This window comes from Meles meles, chromosome 7, assembly GCF_922984935.1.
Source record: "Meles meles chromosome 7, mMelMel3.1 paternal haplotype, whole genome shotgun sequence".
NCBI lineage: Eukaryota > Metazoa > Chordata > Mammalia > Carnivora > Mustelidae > Meles > Meles meles.
Genome location: NC_060072.1, coordinates 135,367,059 through 135,386,538, shown reverse-complemented (window position 1 = coordinate 135,386,538; position 19,480 = coordinate 135,367,059). Strand labels below are relative to the sequence as shown.

Genomic DNA, 19,480 nt, shown 5'->3' with positions numbered 1-19,480 from the left:
CATCTATAAAGAAAAATCCTATGGAATTTACAAAAAAAAAAAAAAAAGGTTACTCTAATAAACGAGCTTAATGGGGTTCCTGGGTGGCTCAGTGGGTTAAAGCCTCTGCCTTCAGCTCAGGTCATGATCCCAGGATCCTGGGATCGAGCCCTGCATCGGGCTTTCAGCTCAGTAGGGAGCCTGCTTCCTCCTCTCTCTCTGCCTGCCTCACTGCCTACTTGTGATCTTTGTCTGTCAAATAAATAAATAAAATCTTTAAAAAAAAAACGAGCTTAACAACACTGCAGGGTGGAAAATTAATACACAGAAATCAACTGGATTTCTATATACTAGCAACAAACAGAATTTGAATTAAAATTACCATTTATAATAGTATAAAATGTGATATATTAGCAGATAGTTTGACAAAGATATACAAGTCACACACACTGAAAACTACAAAATATTACTGAGAGAAATTAAGGAAGACAAATAAATGGAGAGCTATATTGTGCTCCCTGATTGGAAGACCTAATATTGTGAAGATATCAATTCTCCCAAAATTAATCTATAGCTTTAGTGTATCCCAATCAAAGTCTCACCAGGATTCTTGGTAGAAATCGACAAGCTTATATTAAAATTTATATGGAAAAGCAAAGGAATTATAATTGCTGCGTCAACTCTTAAAAAGAAGAGTTTTGTATCTTATACTACCTGATTTCAATTTTTTAAAATAAAACTACAGTAATCAAGAAGTGTGGTACTGCCTTAAATATAGACAAATATCAGGGACACACAACAGAAAAGTCTAGAAGGAGACCTACATGTATATAGTGAATTGATTTTCAACAGAGCGCCCAAGCAATTCAATGGGGGCAAGAATGATTCTTTCAACCAGTGGTGCTAGAACAAATGGAGAGGGGTCGGGAATGGGGATGAGAGGGATTCCAGAGTCATGAGGAAACATCATCTGGGGGTGATGAATATGTTTACTACTGAATGTGGTGATGGTTTTACAAGTATATGTGCCCGTCAAAAACTTATCACATTCTGCTGTCTAAACATGTCTTCTTTATTGTATGTCAGTTATATTTCAATAAAACTGGAAAAAGAAATGCAAAATAATAAAACAAACTCCAATAAAGAAAAATAACCCAAACTACAGTTTTTTTCTACTTAAAAGCAAACGCAAACATGTATATGATTGGGTGGAACAAAAGCATGTAAGGTTTTAACCAATAAGGCAGAGCTCACTAAACCTATAGAGCCTTAAACACCACCCCCAAAGCTGCCCAGTCCTGAAACAGAGGTCACTCTGAACTTTTCAGAGGTGAGCATGTTTTTCTAGTGAGTAGCTAAAATACCACCATATTTTCTGGTTCGTTCTACAGACACTTTTCTTTAATGAAAACCTAGTTTGTTTATATTCACTTTTACATGTTCTTTAGACAGTTGGGGCAGAATGTATTTCAAAAATGCATATTTAGTGAGTGACAAACAAACCAACATAAAAAAATTGAGGATTATACTCATGCAAATCACAGTCGGAAACCACAGAATTGGGCCCGAGGAAGTTGCCTTAGCTTACCTGTTTTTGTCAGAGGGTGATTGACGAGTTGGCGAATCACACTGTTTTCTGATGACCTCAAAAGGAGCACAATATCCGTTGGAAGAGTGTCTCTATTCTTAGCTAAGAACCCACTTGCGTTATAGAGTACCTGTTGACAAGTACATTTCAGTTTCACAGTCAATGTCATCCCCATTGTCATCATCACCATCAACAGTGGCAGGGGCAGAACCATCAATAGGTGTTTACTGAGAACTTCCTCTGTGCTGAGGGACAGGTATACAAAGATTTACAAAGGCAGTCCTTTACAACTTGGTTGGAGGAGCAAACTTTTCCAGGTCTACAGTTTATTTTGTCAGAGAAAAATCTGTGTCTCGCTAATTTTACTTGGGTTGAAATCATGGTTTGATTCTTCTCCTTTATTATGCAGGAAATTTGGGATTGTTTCCTCTCTCTATTTGGAGGGTAGAGGGTGGCATAAAGGAGGCACCTGGGGCCACCAGGCATTCTCATTTCCATGATACCTGAGTCACGCACAGTGAATCGGCCATTATAGATTTTCATCTCAGTAAGGAGTGCGGTCTAACTACACTATGAACATTCACGTTTCTGGCACTTCTAAATAACTTTAGGGCTTTCTGAAGATCAATGTAACCCAAAGAGTTCTGTAGGATGATCTAATATGGTTGTTGTTATGGGTTGAATTGTGTCCCTCCAAAATTAAAATGTTGAATTCCTGATCCCAAATGTGACTGTATTTGGCTAGGGTCTTTAAGGAGGCAATTAAAGTTAAATGTGGTCCTAAGGGTGGGACCCTAATCCCATAGGACTGGTATCCTTCTAAGAAGAGAAAGACACACTGGAGATTCCTTTCTCCTTCTCATGTACTCAGAGAAAAGGCCACAGGAGGACACTGAAGGATACACCCATCAGCATGCCAGGGAGAGAGGTCTCACCAGACGGTGACCTCGCTGGCACCTTGATCTTGGACTTCTAGCCTCCAGAACTGTGAGAAAATAAATTTCTGTGCTTTAAGCCACCCATCCTGCATTATTTTTCTTATGACAGTCCAAGCAGGCTAATACAGCTCTTAAGAACAACTGGATAATGATCCTAGGAAATTCTTAATGGATTTTTTTAATAAGGCTTGTTTGGAAAAATCATATGCTGAACACCATGGGAGAGGCCATAACTATAATATTGAAGGCAGATTTTATTTTTTCAGTGACAGAAGCCTGTAGAACAGAGAAATCTTAGTAGACATGAATCTTCCAGGTTCTGTGTTATTTTATGTTGTTCATGTGTTTCTCATTCTAGGCATTTCTTTAATTTTAGTATCTTCTCAGTCCTCCAATATTCACCACGTCATGTGAAGGAGTGACCTCTGCAGAAGGGAGACAGAGCATCCTCTGGGTTTAGGTTTATCGCTGAGGTCTGCTCTGCTGTGGGAATTTGCATAGACAGCCAACTGCTGAACAGCCCAACAGGCAGCCCTACCTAGGCTAGCTCCATTATCTGACCACACCTCCAATCTGGCACTTTCTCCTGTTGGGCAGGAGGAGAAACAAAGTCTTCTGTGGAGAGAGAAGCACCTCAATACTGAAAAAGGCACTTGATGTAAAAGGTTCCCCGCTATCATTCAAAGAAGCAAAAATAGGTCCCCATTACCAGCCAATCTCGCCCAACGCCAGATCTTAGGGTCAGAAAGATGGAGGCTTTGATGCTTGTCTCTTTGTTTTCCTTTAGTTTCTTAATAAAAATTCCTCTAGAAAAACTAGAACATTTGTGTTTGAAAAAGTAGGAGAAGGATTTTTTGGTTAACCTTTCAGGATAGATGTTAGAGCCGGACGTTCTGGAGTGGGAGTGGCTGCCAGTGGATCGGACAGATTGGAGGAAGCTGGAGAGCAGTCAGGGCCAGTTTGGGGCAGAAGAAGGTGGCCCTCTCATTTTAACCATCTAAATATTTTGGGCCATAGCTTTCATGTTTGTCATTATTATTTGATAAAGGACTAAGAGAAATCCAGTCATAATTCTTCACAGTCCTTACCTTTCCTGCATAATGGTGAATTCCAAAACTAAGTTCCATTCTTTTGGGCCTCCAGAAGTACTGCGATTTCAGGTTCCCTTCAAATTTTTCTATAGAGAAAAAAAAAAAATTGAACTCCACTACCAAGTCATGTAAGGAGATCCTCAGAAATTACTGGTTGAATCATCTCTTTCACTGTAAAATGGACAATGTGCAGTGAAAAGACAATTTTACATGGCTGGCAAATGCAGATTGGAGCAAAAATGGTGAGACCAAACTCAAGATCGTGGCTGTAATCATTCTATTATGATCTAGAGCAACAACTCTTAAACCTTGGCAAGCAATAGAACCGCCCCTGGAGGGCCTATTAAAACACAGACCTGGGGCTCCTGGGTGGCTCAGTGGGTTAAAGCCTCTGCCTTTGCTCAGGTCATGATCCCAGGGTCCTGGGATCGAGCCTCGCATCGGGCTCTCTGTTCGGCCGGGAGTCTACTCCTCCTCTCTCTCTGACTGCCTCTCTGCCTACTTGTGATCTGTCAAATAAATAAATTAAAAAAAAAAAAACAACACAGACTTTCTGACTTAGTAGGTCTGGGTGTGGGGGGAATCCAAGAAGTAACATTTCTAGCAAGTTCTCAGGTTCCTGGTAGGGGAACACATTTTTTTTTTTTTTTTTTAAGATCACACTTCTTTATTTGACAGAGAGAAACAGAGCAAGAGAGTAGGGAGACTGGGTGAGGGAGAAGCAGGCTTCCCGCCAAATGTCCCCAGAAGGGACATTTTAACCTCAAAATCAAGTGACTGCTATGAGACAATTATCCCCAGAACTTTGGGGTTGTTTTGCTTTCCATTAGTATTGTCCAATTAGAGGAGAGAATAAGCCAATGAGTGAGTCAGCAGGAAGCAACCTCACATTTTAATGGTAAGAAACAGACTCTGTCACCCAAAGTAAATGAGAGAAAATGTGAATCCAAATTTTCGGCAAATATTTATTATATATAATCAATAACTCCTACCATCAGGGAATACGGTATTTCTATATTAAAAATGATTTTTTTACCTGAACGAGCTAAAGTTTTATTTTTTAATCTAAGGAGTAAGACATTTTAAATTTTAACCATTTTAGATGATAATCATTTAAACATGGCATACATAACTTTGCCTTCTTAAACAGAAGAAAATGAATATGTTTATGCTTTCTTTGATGACTCAGGATTATTGTGAATATTTATTAATGTACTGTAATTTAGAGATTATTAAGGTACTGGAGGCTGTTTGCCTCTATTAGTCAAGTGATGAATTGATTTCCTTCTCATTAGCTATCTCTTTTCAAATTCTAGAGCTGGCCGCGTGACCTGCCCTCCAATTTCTAATTTGGAGCTGGGTAGTTTCTTTTTTTGAGGAGGGGGGTTTGATAATTTCTAAGGTTATTTCTAACATAAGATCCTACGACTGAGGCTCTACCACTGTAAGGAAAAGTCCAATATCAAACTTGTTTAATTCATCACTAAATATTCCATTCTATTTTAAACATTCACTGGTCCAGAAATGAGACCTAGAGCCTCATCTTTAAAGTTACATATGCAGGGTTTGTGATAGCTACTTTCTCCCAGATAATTAAAAAATATATTTTTAAGTCATTCAGAGCATTAGATGCCTGCAACACAAAACGAGGCAGACATACTGGATTTGAAACTCACCCACAAGGGTCTGGTCTGTGGCCTTGGGAAATCGACTTTCTTCATCGAGTAGGGATAGTAGACCCATTGGCTTCTGCAGAAACATATCTAGGAGGGGCAGGTTATCTTCATATTCAATCACTCTGGCATTAACACCTTCATTTAGGTATTCATTCTGTAACAGGACATGACACATGGAAAAAATTCACTAAAAAGTGTGTGAATTGTGACATTGTGAATTTTTGATAGGTAGCTTGATGGTAATTACCCCAAACTCTCTTTTACACATATTATAATAAATTGCTTCCTATGACATTGCCCTTAAACTGAGGCTATCATTTTATTTTTCTTTCCCTAAAACTGCTAGTTCATTAAAGTCACCGCTGACTTGGTAATAATAAAATTTTCTAGTCTCTATACCAGAATTATAGACATCTGAGTTATTCAAAATGCAAAAGAATGTGTTGATAACGAGCAGTAATAATGTTACGCTCCAGAATTTATAGAATATCAATTAGGTATATCTTAGAGTTATATTATCCCCAATTTAAACCTCTGATCTAGTTTCAGAATCATATGGTTTCACTTACTTGTGCAGCATAAGGAACAGCAAGGAGGACATTAGGAGAAGGAAAAGAAAAGTAAATTGGGGGAAATTGGAGGGGGAGACGAATGATGAGAGACTGTGGACTCTGAGAAACAAACTGAGGGTTTTGGAGGGGACGGGAGCGGGGGGTTGGGTGAGCCTGGTGGTGGGTATTAAGGAGGGCATGTATTGCATGGAGCACTGGGTGTGGTGTATAAACAATGAATTTTGGAACACGGAAAAAAATTAAATTAAATTAAAACAATAAAACAAACAAAAAAGAAAACAGATGAACATAGGGGAAGGGAAGGAAAAAATAAAAGTAATAAAAATAAATAAAAAATAAAATAAGATAAAAACAGAGAGGGAGGTGATCCACAAGAGACTCTTATATATAAGGAACAAACTAAGGGTTGCTAAAGGGGCGCTGGGTGGGGGGTAATCAGGGGATACGCATTAAGGAGGGCACTTGATTTAACGAGCACTGGGTGTTAGATGCGACCGATGAATCTCTAAATTCTACCCCTGAAACTAAGAATACACTACATGTTAACTAACTTGAATACAAATAAAATCTAAAAATAGTGGAGTAAAAAGAAAAGAAAAGAAATGGATCTCTCAAGAACATTTACCTAACTTCTCAGTCATGATGACATCTACATTCTTAATAGGGTGGACAACCGTGGGTCACAGGAATGACCAATGGATTTAGAACCAAGAACACATAGGTTCATATCTGGGCTCTGCCTCTTAACTGGCCATATAATTCTTTTGAAAAATTTTTTGACTCTATAATCTCCCACCGTCTCATTTATCACATGGAGGAAACAATTTCCATCTAGCAAAGTAAGTCTATCTGGTACATTAATAACCAGTTGTTATTGAGTATACCATAAGTTGCATAAAATAAAAAGGATGAATAACAACTAGTGTTAAGATCATGGTGCCCAGGCAACATGGGTATTGATGATCTATTTTACCAAAGGGGCATGAAGAATGGTGCTCTTGGGGTGCCTGGGTGGCTCAGTGGGTTAAAGCCTCTGCCTTCGGCTCAGGACATGATCCCAGGGTCTTGGGATCGAGCCCCGCATCGGGCTCTCTACTCAGCAGGGAGCCTGCTTCCTCCTCTCTCTCTGCCTACTTGTGATCTCTGTCTGGCAAATAAATAAATAAAATCTTAAAAAAAAAAGAATGGTGCTGTTGCTCCGTTCCTATGACTCTTCCCTCACACTGGGCCCCTACCCCAGTGCCGCAGGCTATTAGAGGACATGCATGACCCTGGGAAGACTTGAAGTCATGCTCCCATGCACGGCGCTCATCAGTTCTCAGGTGATAACGCAGCTATCACTGGGAAGTGTAGGAAATAACTCTTGCCTTGGGCAGAATATTCTACACCATTCAGAACTACAAAATGACAGGGTATTTTCATTATTATTTTAACTTAAAAAAATTTTTTTTTTAGATTTTTATTTATTTATTTGACAGAGAGAGAGATCACAAGGAGGCAGAGAGGCAGGCAGAGAGAGAGAGAGAGGGAAGCAGGCTCCCTACTGAGCAGAGAGCCCGATGCGGGGCTCGATCCCAGGACCCTGAGACCACGACCTGAGCCGAAGGCAGAAGCTTAACCCATTAAGCCACCCAGGCACCCCCTTAAAAAAATTTTTTTTTAAGGAGGCTCCATGCCCAGCATGGAGCCCCATGCAGGGCCTGAACTCACAACCCAGAGACCAAGACCTGAACTGAGACCAAGAGTTGGACGCCAGCTGAATGAGCCAACCAGGGGCCCCTTCGTTATTATTTTAATATAGTCTTTAATTCATTAAATATTTTCACTGAACATCTTATAATAAGGCATCGTGATGGTTAATAAAGAGATGTTTAACACAAACTCCCTGTCCTCAGGGGGATTTAAGATATAACTTGAGTGATAAGGTTAGTAAATAAATAATCAAATGCAAGGTAACATACGATAGATAAACGATACAACATACTCTATGGAGTTCAGAGAAAGATAATCAATTCCCGGCAACTCTGGGGAGGAATTTAACCAATGGCAGGTGGGGCACATAATAAGCCTAAACTTATAACCAGTATTTTGAAGACTTATGAAATTGAAATCTCATTTCAAGGGCGTCACCAGGAAAAAGGAATGTACATTTTTAAGACAATAAAATTAATACGTAAAAATTTGGCCGTGCCCCTTGGCCTGAAAGGTAGACCACCTGAAAGCCATTTGGTTTATCCAGTACAGCAAAATGGAAACAATGTCTGGAAGTTTCACAGCCTTTGCATTTGAAGGTAACCTTGGGAGCCACAGGCAGACCCAGAAAGACTTTGCTAGTAGACGTATCAGGCTGACAGCACATTACAGCTTAAGTGACAACCGCGAAGTTCAGAAGAGGTTTTGTATGTTTTGTATAGAAAGCACACAAGGTTAAGATCTCAATCAGTGCATTTGTCATTTCTATTTGCCCGTGTCAAAATCCACGGAACGCTTTTGTGGCAGGTCAGACAGGAAAGAGATGAGTAACGTGGAAAACAATGGGCTCCCCTTGAAGATACTTGTAAGTATTAGGGACTCCAGGCAAACCAACAGAGAGAACATGCTATTATGGAGGAGTTATAAAGCATTTCAAGTAAAATGAGCTTGCACAGAACAACCGATTATGTATTTTTTGTAGAGGTTATGACCTCAAAATACTTAGTTGTTTTTAAGCGTAAGTGGAGCAACAAAGCTCTTACAACTCTTAAGAAAGTCCTTTGCTGTGTCCTGTATGTTAAAAATACATTTAGAGCAGAAGATAAGTGGAGTTATTAACTTCAGTAAAGGACTGCTTAGCATATATTATCTCTGCTCTGTTCGGATGGCCTGAGTTCCCTTTTGAGAAGGGCAGATGAATAATTATTTAAGTATAAATCAAGGAGGGGAGGGAGATCAGAAGACTTGGATGTTAAGGAGGCTTCATGCCGAGTCGAGGGCGTCCTTGTTTTTCATTGAGTTTTCAGGGCGAGTTGGGAAAAGGACATGGTGGCAAGGAAGCACGTGGAAGGTGCCCCCACGCACAGCTCTGGCCTAGACACAGGGCTATAAAGCATCCCCGCAGGAGAGATTCTCGATGTCGAAGGTGAGTCCTCCGCCTTACACAGCAGTGTGGAAGGGTGGCTCCCGTAGGCTGAGAGGCGGCAAGCTTCCATGTGGCTTGGAAAGTGGATGGGGACGTTGGTTTCCACCCCTGGGCACAGACTGTCACTCAGTAGAGGATGGACTCTCACCTCCTCGGGAGACCTTTCTCCATGGTCCAGACTAATTCAGCAATGCCCCCTCCCGCCCCGCCCCACCATTCATCAGTTGGTCACTCTATCTCTCCGCCGCCATGTTTCAAATTCTTTCACAGTATTTCTAGCATTTTTATTGGTTTATTATTCTCCTTCTCTGGTTAGAATGGGAACTCCAAGAGGACAAGCACTTTTACTCACCTCTCTGTTTTTGAGCTCAGTATCTAGGGAGACCTGAGCGTATTAAATAAATGACTTTGTGTTAGGGATTGAACTGCTCCCTGCTCCCGCCCCGGCCAAGTATGAATGTTGAAGCCTTCATATCCAATGTGACTGCATTTGGAGATAGGGCTGTTCAGGAGGTGATTATGGTCAAATGAGGTCATAAGGGCAAGGCTGGAATCCCACAGGATGGGTTTTCTTCTAAGAAGGGAAGAGACCCCAGGCAGGTGACTGCACAGGATGAAAGTCATGGGAGGTCACAGGGAGAAGGCAGCCAGCCATCTGCGAGTCCAGGAGCTGGGCTTCAGGAGACACCAGACCTGTCCCCGCTTTCATCTTAGACTTCTAGCTTCCAGAACGGTGAGGAAATAAACTTATCGTTTCAGGTCTGTGATACCTTATGGCAGCCCAACAAAGGAATACATGAGTTTTCTGGATTCCTTTTGTTAAAGTCACTTTGAAAAAATGTTTTCCAGATAGAGGAAGACTGGGGTGAAAACAATAAATCATGTGTGTATGCGTAATCCTCAGCTTCTGATTATAAATATAATACATGCTCATATAAAATTTAAAATATGGAAAAACCGTGAGGACCTCAAAATTCACACACAAATTCATCGCCTCTAAATACTGGCTTAACATTTAGTGGAATTTTTTTAGTCTTTCTCTATGCATAATATTTCTGATAACAAAAATCATACTATGTATTCAATTTTAATTTTACTTTATTTCCCTTGGTAAATGGAATGGAAAACACATAACTAATACATTTTCATGAACATTATTTGACTGGCTACCTGAGATTATATGTTGTAGTTTTCTATTCCATTCTCTTATTTGGAGACATTTTAGATTATCTCTTTAACTATTTTATTTATTTATTTATTAAATGGCTTTTTAAAAAAAAAGTTTTATTTATTTATTTGACACACACAGAGAGAGATCACAAGTAGGCAGAGAGGCAGGCAGAGAGACAGGAGGAAGCAGGCTCCCCGCTGAGCAGAGAGCCACACGTGGGGCTCGATCCCAGGACCCTGAGATCATGACCCGAGCTTAACCCAATGAGCCACACAGGTGCCTTTGTTTTTGTTTTTTTTAAAGTAATCTCTACACCCAGCATGGGACTTGAACCCACAATCTTGAGATCAAGGGTCCCATGCTCCACCAGCTGAGCCAGGCAGGCACCCCCTATCTATTTTAAATAGTGCTGTAATGTACATTGTTGTGCACCAAGTTTCTCTGTATGTTGGATTTTATCTTTAGCACAGATTAGCTGGTTAACTCGTGAACGTTTCACAGGCTCATGATGAGCATTTCTAGACTGATTTATTTTAAAGCGTGCAGCAAGGTGCTTTCTAATCAGCTCTGCACATACACTCCAATGTGTAGGCACTTGCTGCATCCTCGCCAGCACTGAATATTCTCATTAAATAACTTTTTCTGGTATTTTTGAGAGGTGAAAATGATAGCGCATTGTTGTAGTTGCATTTCTTTGACTGGATCTTAAACTACTTGAGAGGATGTTTGGAGGGGAAACAACGTATGTCTATGCGTGGCACATATTACACAATGCCTGCGGGCTACTATGAAGAGTGTTATTTTTCTGGAACGGATAATAACGAACATAATTTAGCTTCTTCTTGGGCTCAGAGGTAACATCACACCACCATCCATTGTTGTGATACCGCTGAAGATTCATGAAGGAAGAGATCGGAGTTGAAACAGAGGAAAAGCTAAGGGGCTTCACTGAGAACATCCTGATGTCAGGTTAACTTTTTAACTTTTGTTCTTTTGTCTCTTCCGTATTTCTTTCTACATGTTCTCCTGGTCATGGGCTAATAACTCCATCTTCCTTAGGAATTCATTCTGAAGACGCCTGGCTGGCTTGGTCAGCAGAGAATATGCCTCTTGATCTTGGGGTTGTAAATTTGAGCCGCATAGTGGGTATAGAGATTACTTAAAAATAAAATCTTTAAAAAAAAAAAAAGGAATTCATTCCTGAAACTGGATTCTTAGTGGCTTTCCTGGGGCAATTATCTTCTTTTTCCTCCCCCAGCTTCATTGAGATATAGCAGGCATATAACATTGTGTTAGTTTAAGGCGTATTGTGGACTGACCTGACGTATATTACAAAATGATCACCACCATAGAGTCAGCGAACTCCTCCATCACATCACTAACTACTAGTTCTTTTTTGTGGCGAGAACTTTTAAGATCTACTCTCTTAAGAATTTTCAAGAATATGGTTCAGTTTTATTGACTGTAATCACCACACTGTACATTATTAGGCCCACAGGGCTTACTCATCTTCAGACTGAAACTTTACTCTTTGACCAACATCTCCCCATTTCCCGCAGGTCTCAGGCACTGGTGACCACCATTTTAGTCTCTGATTTTCACTTAGCATAATGCCCTCAAGTTTCCATCTATGTTGTCACAATTAATAGGATTTCTTTCTTTCTCATGGCTAAACACATTCCAGGGGGTAGGTGCGGTGTGTGTTTATGTGTAAGATTCTCTATCTAGTTATCCTTTGATAGAAACCATTGCTGTTGTTTCCACAATTGTGAGTAATGCTTCAATGAACATGGGAGTGCAGACATCTCTCACAGATCTTGTTTTGATTTCCTTTGGATATATACCCAGAAGTAGGATTACTCAATCATATGGCAGTTCTATTTTTAATTTTTTGAGAAGCCTTCATACTGTTTTCCATAGTGGTTACAGTGATTTTTATTCCCACCAATAAGGCACAAGTATTCCCTTTTGTCTACATCTTCACCAACACTTGTTATCTTTTTAAATGATAGCCATTCTAACAGGTATGAGGTGATACCTCATTGTGGTTTCGATTTGCATTCTCCTGATGATTAACAATGTCAAGCACCTTTTCATGTACTTGTTAGTCACTTGTGTGTCTTTAAAAAAAGGTCTGTTCAGATCCTTTGCCACGTTTTAATCAGAATTTTTTCCTTTTTCTTTGTTTTTTCTCTTCAGTTGTATGAGTCTATATGCTTTGGATATTAACCCTTTATCAAATATATGATTGATAAATATTTTCTCCCATTGCATAGGTTGTCTTTTCATTTTGTTGATGTTCCCTTTCCTGAGCAGAAGCTTTTTAGTTTGATGTAGTCCCACTTGCTTTTTTTTTGGTTTTTTTTTGGTCAAATCCAAAAAACCATTGCCAAGAATGATATCAGTGAGTTATCCCTTATATTTTCTTCTAGGAATTTCACAGTTTCAGATCTTGTGTTCAAGTCTTCTAATCCATTTTTTTTTTTTAAAGATTTTATTTATTTATTTATTTGACAGAGAGAGATCACAAGTAGATAGAGAGGCAGGCAGAGAGAGAGAGAGGGAAGCAGGCTCCCTGCTGAGCAGAGAGCCCGATGCGGGACTCGATCCCAGGACCCTGAGATCATGACCTGAGCCGAAGGCAGCGGCTTAACCCACTGAGCCACCCAGGCGCCCCTTCTAATCCATTTTGAGTTGATTTTTGTGCATGGTGTAAGATAGGGTCCAATTTCATTCTTTTGCATATGGCCTCCCAGTTTTCCCAGCACCATTTATTAAAGAGACAATCCATTCCCCATTGTGTATTCTTGGGACCCCTGCCAAAAATTAATTGACCATATATACTTGGGTTCATTTCTGGGCTCTCTACATTGTTCTATTGATCTATGTGTGTTTTTATGCCAATACCACACTGTTTTGATTACTATGGCTTTGTAATGTAATTTGAAATCAGGATGTGTGGTGTCTCCAGTTTTGTTCTTAAGATTGCTTTGGCTTTGGGGTGCCTGGTGGCTCAGTGGGTTAAAGCCTCTGCCTTCAGCTCAGGTCATGATCCCAGGGTCCTGGGATCGAGCCCCACATTGGGCTCTCTGCTCCGTGGGGAGCCTGCTTCCTCCTCTCTCTCTGCCTGCTGCTCTGCCTACTTTTGATCTCTGTCTGGCAAATAAATAAATAAAATCTTAAAAAAAAAGATTGCTTTGGCTTTTTGAGGTCTTTTGTGATTCGATACAAATTTGAGGACTGTTTGTTCTGTTTCTGTGAAAAATGCCATCAGAATTTTGTTAGGGACTGCACTGTATCTCTAAATTGCTTTGGGCATTTTAACAATATTAATTCTTCCATTTATTTATGCCTTCTTTAATTTCTTTCCTCAATGTATTATAGTTCTCAGTATACAGATCTTTCACCTCCTTGGTTAAATTTTATTCCTAAGTATTTTATTCTTTTTTTTTTTTTTTTTTTTTTAAAGATTTTATTTACTTATTTGACAGATAGAGATCACAAGTAGGGAGTGAGGCAGGCAGAGAGAGAGAGAGGAGGAAGCAGGCTCCCTGCCAAGCAGAGAGCCCGATGCGGGGCTCGATCCCAGGACCCTGGGATCATGACCTGAGCGAAAGGCAGAGGCTTTAACCCACTGAGCCACCCAGGCGCCCCTATTTTATTCTTTTTGATGTTATTATAAATAGGACTCTCACCTTAATTTTTTTCCTGATAAATTGTTGTTAGTGTATAGAAAATAAATTATTTTTTATATTCATTTTGTATTCTGCAACTTTACTGAATTTGTTGAATTAGTTCTCATAATTTTTTGGTGGAGTCTTCAGAGTTCTCTACATGGAATTTCATGTCATCTGCAAATAGAAATCATTGTACTTCTTCCTTTCCAATTTGAATGCCTTTTATTTCATTTGCTTGCCTAATTGCTCTGGCTAGGATTTCTAATACTATGTGGAATAAAACTGGTGACAGCCGGCATCCTTGTCTTATTCCTGATCATGTAGGAAAATCTCTCAGCTTTTCACCTTTCAGTATGGTAGCTGTGGATTTGTCCTAAATGGCCTTTATTATGTTGAGGTATGTTCCCTCTATATCCACCTTGTTAAGACTTTTTTTTTTTAATCACAAATGGATTTTAAATTTTGTCAACTGCTTTTTCTGCTTCATTCTGTTAATTTGGTGTACCATATGAATGATTTGTGTCTGTTGAACCATCCTTGTACCCCTAGAATAAATTCCACTTGATTATGGTATGTGATAGTTTTAATGTATTGTCAAATTTGGTTTGCTAATATTTGTTGAAGGCTTTTGCATCTATTGTTCATCAGGGATACTGGTCTGCAATTTTCTTTTCTGGTAGTGTCCTTGCCCAGTTTTGGTATCAGGGTAATGTTTGCCTTGTAAAGTAAGTTTGAAGTTCCCTTCTCTTTTACATTTTCAAAAGAGTTCAAGAAGAACTGGTATTAATTTTTAATTGAAAATATATAAATAATTATGTATAATTAATATATTATCAATGAATATTAATTAATCACCACAATTATAACCATCAAATATTATTCGTTATCAATTATTATATTAATTAATTAATTAATAAGTATATGATTGAATATCTTAATTGAGATTGGTTAATTATTAGTTATTATTAATTCTTAATAACTCATTGGTAGAATTTTCCAATGAAATCATATGGCCCTAGGCTTTTCTCTGTTGGGAGATTTTTAATTACTGATTCAATCTCTTTACTAGTAATTGACTTGTTGATATTTTCTATTTCTTCATGATTTAGTCTTGTTAGGTTTTGTGTTTCTAAAATTTGCCCATTTTTTTCTAGGTTTTCCAGTTTGTTGGTGTATAACTATTCATAGTAGTCTCTTACAATCATTTGTATTTCTGTAATATTAGTTGTAAAGTCTTCATTTTCACTTCTAATTTTATTTACCTCAGTCCTCTTTCTTTTTTGGTTCGTCTTCCTGAAGATTTGTCAATTTTATTTTTTTTTAAAAACCACAGCTCCGGGGCGCCTGGGTGGCTCAGTTGGTTAGGTGACTGCCTTCGACTCAGGTCATGATCCCGGAGTCCTGGGATCGAGTCCCCCATCAGGCTCCCAGCTCCATGGGAAGTCTGCTTCTCCCTCTGACCTCCCTTCTCATGCTCTCTCACTCTGTCTCTCTCTCTCAAATAAATAAATAAAATCTTAAAAAAAAAAACAAACAACAAACCACAGCTCCTGGTTTCATTGTTCTCTTCTATTGTCTTTTTAGTCTCTACTTCATTTATTTCTGCTCTGATCTTTGTTTTTTCCTTCCTTCTAACTTTGAGCTTAGATTGTTTCTTCTAGTTCACTGAGGTATAAAGTTCAATTTATTTATTTGAGATCTTTTTTTTCCCCTTAATGTATGTGTTTATTGTTATAAACTCCCTCTTAGACCTGCCTTTGCTGCATCCCCTAAGTTTTGGTATATGGTGTTTTCATTTCCATTTGTCTCAAGGTATGTTGATTTTTTCTTTCCATTTCCATTTGACCCATTGGTTGCTCAGGAATATATTGTTTAATTTTCACACATTTGTTGAAAATAGGCAGACTGCATCAGCACCGCCTCATCATTAAACCATGGGAGAATACTTTCTACTACCATCTAGTAGTTTGATCTAAGTATGACATTTCCAGATGATTTTCCTGAAATCACCAGGGTTTCAAACAAGGAATCTGGCTCAAATGATATTTTTCTTTTATGAAAGATGGGCATATGTAGCAACAGGAGGCAATGGAGTCTTTTACTGAACTTATACATGTGAAATGAGGCCATAGGTGAGTCTATACTGTTCTATAGTTTCAACTATTTAAGAATCTACAAATATTTTAAACAGCTGGTATAGATGATCATCAATATTTATTTTCTTGTTTGCTGTTTGAAAGTCAAATTTCAGTATCTGTTTTATTTTTAAAAGGACAGTCTGCTTCATACAGGATTTATATCAAGGGATGGTATCGGGAATCCATTTAGGTTTGCGGCATTCTGGATAGACCATTGTAGAAGATGGCACATACCGACATTCCTCAAACATCTGTGGAACACCTACTACATATATGTTTAAGAGAAGGTGGGCCTGGTTCAGGTAGACATGAAGACAAAAAGGTAGAGTCCCAGTCCTTTAGGGCACAGCGAATAGTCTCTCTGCCTTTCCATTGTAACCCTCAAGTCGCATCCTAGGATTTCTTTGCTGGTGCTCTATTTTCTTTTTCAATTGTTCCCTTAGTTCCATGTCCTTCTTTTCAGATGATTTCTGCTTCCTCCAGTGACCCAGTCTCTTCCCCCACCACCGCCTGCCCCAGTGCTGATGCTCTCTCCAGCTTCCTTCTTTCCTGCCTTACGTGGAAGCCTCTTAGCCTTTCATGTGAAAGGCTGCCCCTTCTCTCTCTTTTCCTTCCTTCCTCTCTCTTTCAAATCAACGGAGCACCCTTCTCTTCAACTTTGCCTACTTGCTTGTTTGTGAGAAGAACCCCAGATATGCAGCAGAAGATCTGGATTCTGGTCCTGGCTCTGTTTCACCAGACTGTGACTTCAAGTAAGTCACAAGGAGTCATTTTTATCTATGACATATAGAAGACCTACCTAGGTTTCTTTTGATTCAAACATTTCAAAATGTCCAAACTGCCTGAACGTGTTGTGAAACTTAATGAATGAATGCATAAACCTTCCGCTGACGGAACATGTGCAAGGGGTGGGTGGTGGTGGGGGAGGAAGCCACATAAACACATTTATCCCTTGATGTCTGCCTTTTAGGAAAAGAATTATTACTCACCAACTGCTCATGTGAGTGTTCACATTTATGGAAACATTGTCCCCAGAGGAAAGAAACCATTGAGAAGAAGTTACTCATTCTAATAATCTTCGTTCTAGGAAAAACATTTTAAAGGTTGAAAATCTAGGATTTAGGGGGCTATCACTGCTCAAGGTGAGTTGAGTATTTTTATGATAGTAGAAAGAGAAACTGCTGCCTTTCATTTTGAAGTAAGTTCAAATGTAAAGAAAAGTTGTAAGAATAGTACAAAGGACTCCCGTGTGCCCAAAGTTCCCCCAATTCTCCAACTGCTAGTATTTTACCACATTTACTTTATCACTCACTCTCTTTCTATATACACACAGTATTTTCAGTAGGAGCATTTCACTGAAGTAACTAAATATTTGTAAAAACTAAAAAGGAAGAAAACAAGGTAGTGATATGCATGCTGTAAAAATCTAAACTCTTGATGTAAAATAATAATTATGATTTGAAATCTATTTCCTTTGTTTTCTATCCAAAGCAGATCTTAACGGTCCGGTTGATTTTTACATTAATGTTAGTGGGAAGCCACATCATTAACTTAGGAAGACACAGGTCAGTGATTCAGAATTCATCAAGTAAATTATTGAGAAACTATTTTGGATAATTTGTAATAAAACATACTTGTTTTGGGCGCCTGGGTGGCTCAGTGGATTAAAGCCTCTGCCTTCGGCTCAGGTCATGATCCCAGGGTCCTGGGATCAAGCACCACATCAGGCTCTCTGCTCAGCATGGAGCCTGCTTCCCTTCCTCTCTCTCTGCCTGCCTCTCTGCCTACTTGTGATCTCTGTCTGTCAAATAAATAAATAAAATCTTAAAAAAAAACATACTTGTTTTATTTTACATATATTTAATGAAATTTGGGGGGAAATGTTTTAAATGGCGATTCCTAGAGTAGCTTCCTTTAAGAAAAACAAAAAAGGAAACAATGTATGTTAACGTGAACATTCTTTTTTTTAAAATGAGCATTTTTTTAAAAAGATTATTTATTTATTTATTCGACAGACAGAGATCACAAGTAGGCAGAAAGGCAGGCAGAGAGAGAGGAGGAAGCAGGCTCCCCACTGAGCAGAGAGCCCAACGCGGGGCTCAATCCCAGGACCCTGGGATCATAACCTGAGCCAAAGGCAGAGGCTTTAACCCACTGAGCCACCCAGGCACCCCTACTGTGAACATTCTAACGTAGGCACTTTTTGTATAGGATACCTACTCTTGAAAACTCTTCAAAGGCCATAAAAGATCTTACAAACTTATATTCTACTGGCAGGTGACAGGTATTGGCTTATAAGGATCAGTTTTGTCAACAGCAGGCTTGAACCTGACATAAAGAAAACTAGAGTCACTGAACAGATCTATGCTCCCAATCATGTATTCCTTTAAAAATTATTTTATATCATAATGAAAATATTTTTAAAATGTTGAAAAAACACCAATTTATCAAAATAAGTGCCGCAAATCCTCACATCACATTAGAGGTGCTCACCCAACTTCACTGATAAAAGAGAAGCAGTGCGTGCAGCATCAGTGTGGGGCAAGGGATGAGGGGGGACACGGGAGCCCAGAAGGCAGCGTGCCAAGAGCCAGCAGGAGAGCTGCGAGCTTCTGTAGGGATGCTCCACACACGGACCCAGTCACTTGGATATCAACTTCCAAACTCGCTCAGTATGTGAGAAGTTTAAGGAACATTTGTATGTGATCTCAAGTAGTAACCCAAACCTTGGCTAAGCATTTAAAGAGCAAGATGCTTTGTATCAAGGGTTTCTTTGTTTTGTTTTTCTGAAGATTTTATTTATTTGAGAGAGAGAGAGAGCACAAGCAGGGTCAGGGGCAGGGAATGAAAGAGGGAGAGGGACAAGCAGACTCCCCACTGAGCACAGAATCCAACAAGGGGCTCAATCCCACAACCCTGAAATCATGACCTGAGTCGAAGTTAGATATTTAACTGACTGAGCCACCCAGGTGTCCCTTGCTGTATCAAAGGTTTCTTAAATGCATGGTTGTTTTAATGCTTAAAGAAAATGCGTATAAAATGGCCTTTATCTCTTGGAGAGCTAAAGTAAGACTAATGCTACCACCACTGCACACATACGGTTTGTTTCACGGGGAAGAAATTTGGATACGAAATAGAAATTCACATTTTGCACGCAAACCAACTTGACGAGATTTATAAGGGGTCTATTTTGAATTACCCACACATATTTTTTTTTATCAGATGACTGACTCTTCTTGCTTTGTAATGTAAAAAAAAGTTGAAAGTGTAGATACTGTATAATGGATGGATTTTTGTTCTTTGTCATTGCCACAAGTTATGTGTTGGAGCCCACATTCAACATCTCAAAAGCTTCAAACTTTAGGCTATGAACAGCTGGAGAGGAAAGTCATATACATTACTTACTCCAAGAGAAGCCAGAGCCGTAATTGCAGTTCTTGTTTCCATTATGTGCTGTAAGTGGTTTCCTGCTTATAAAATGACTTCTAACTTTTAATTCTAAACCCACGGGTGGATATATAAATGATATATG

The 19,480-nt window shown here is 39.2% G+C and overlaps 1 protein-coding gene across 1 annotated transcript in view; it reads right to left on the bottom strand.

The window, feature by feature from the left end:
- MYO3A (myosin IIIA) overlaps nucleotides 1–19,480 on the bottom strand; it is a 230,683-nt gene that overhangs the window by 68,549 nt on the left and 142,654 nt on the right. The window contains exons 19-21 of the mRNA XM_046012977.1: nucleotides 5,273–5,426; nucleotides 3,594–3,682; nucleotides 1,568–1,697 (exon numbers count right to left, since the gene is read on the bottom strand). Coding sequence (XP_045868933.1) covers nucleotides 1,568–1,697; nucleotides 3,594–3,682; nucleotides 5,273–5,426 — 373 coding nt within the window. The remainder of the gene's footprint in view (nucleotides 1–1,567; nucleotides 1,698–3,593; nucleotides 3,683–5,272; nucleotides 5,427–19,480) is intronic.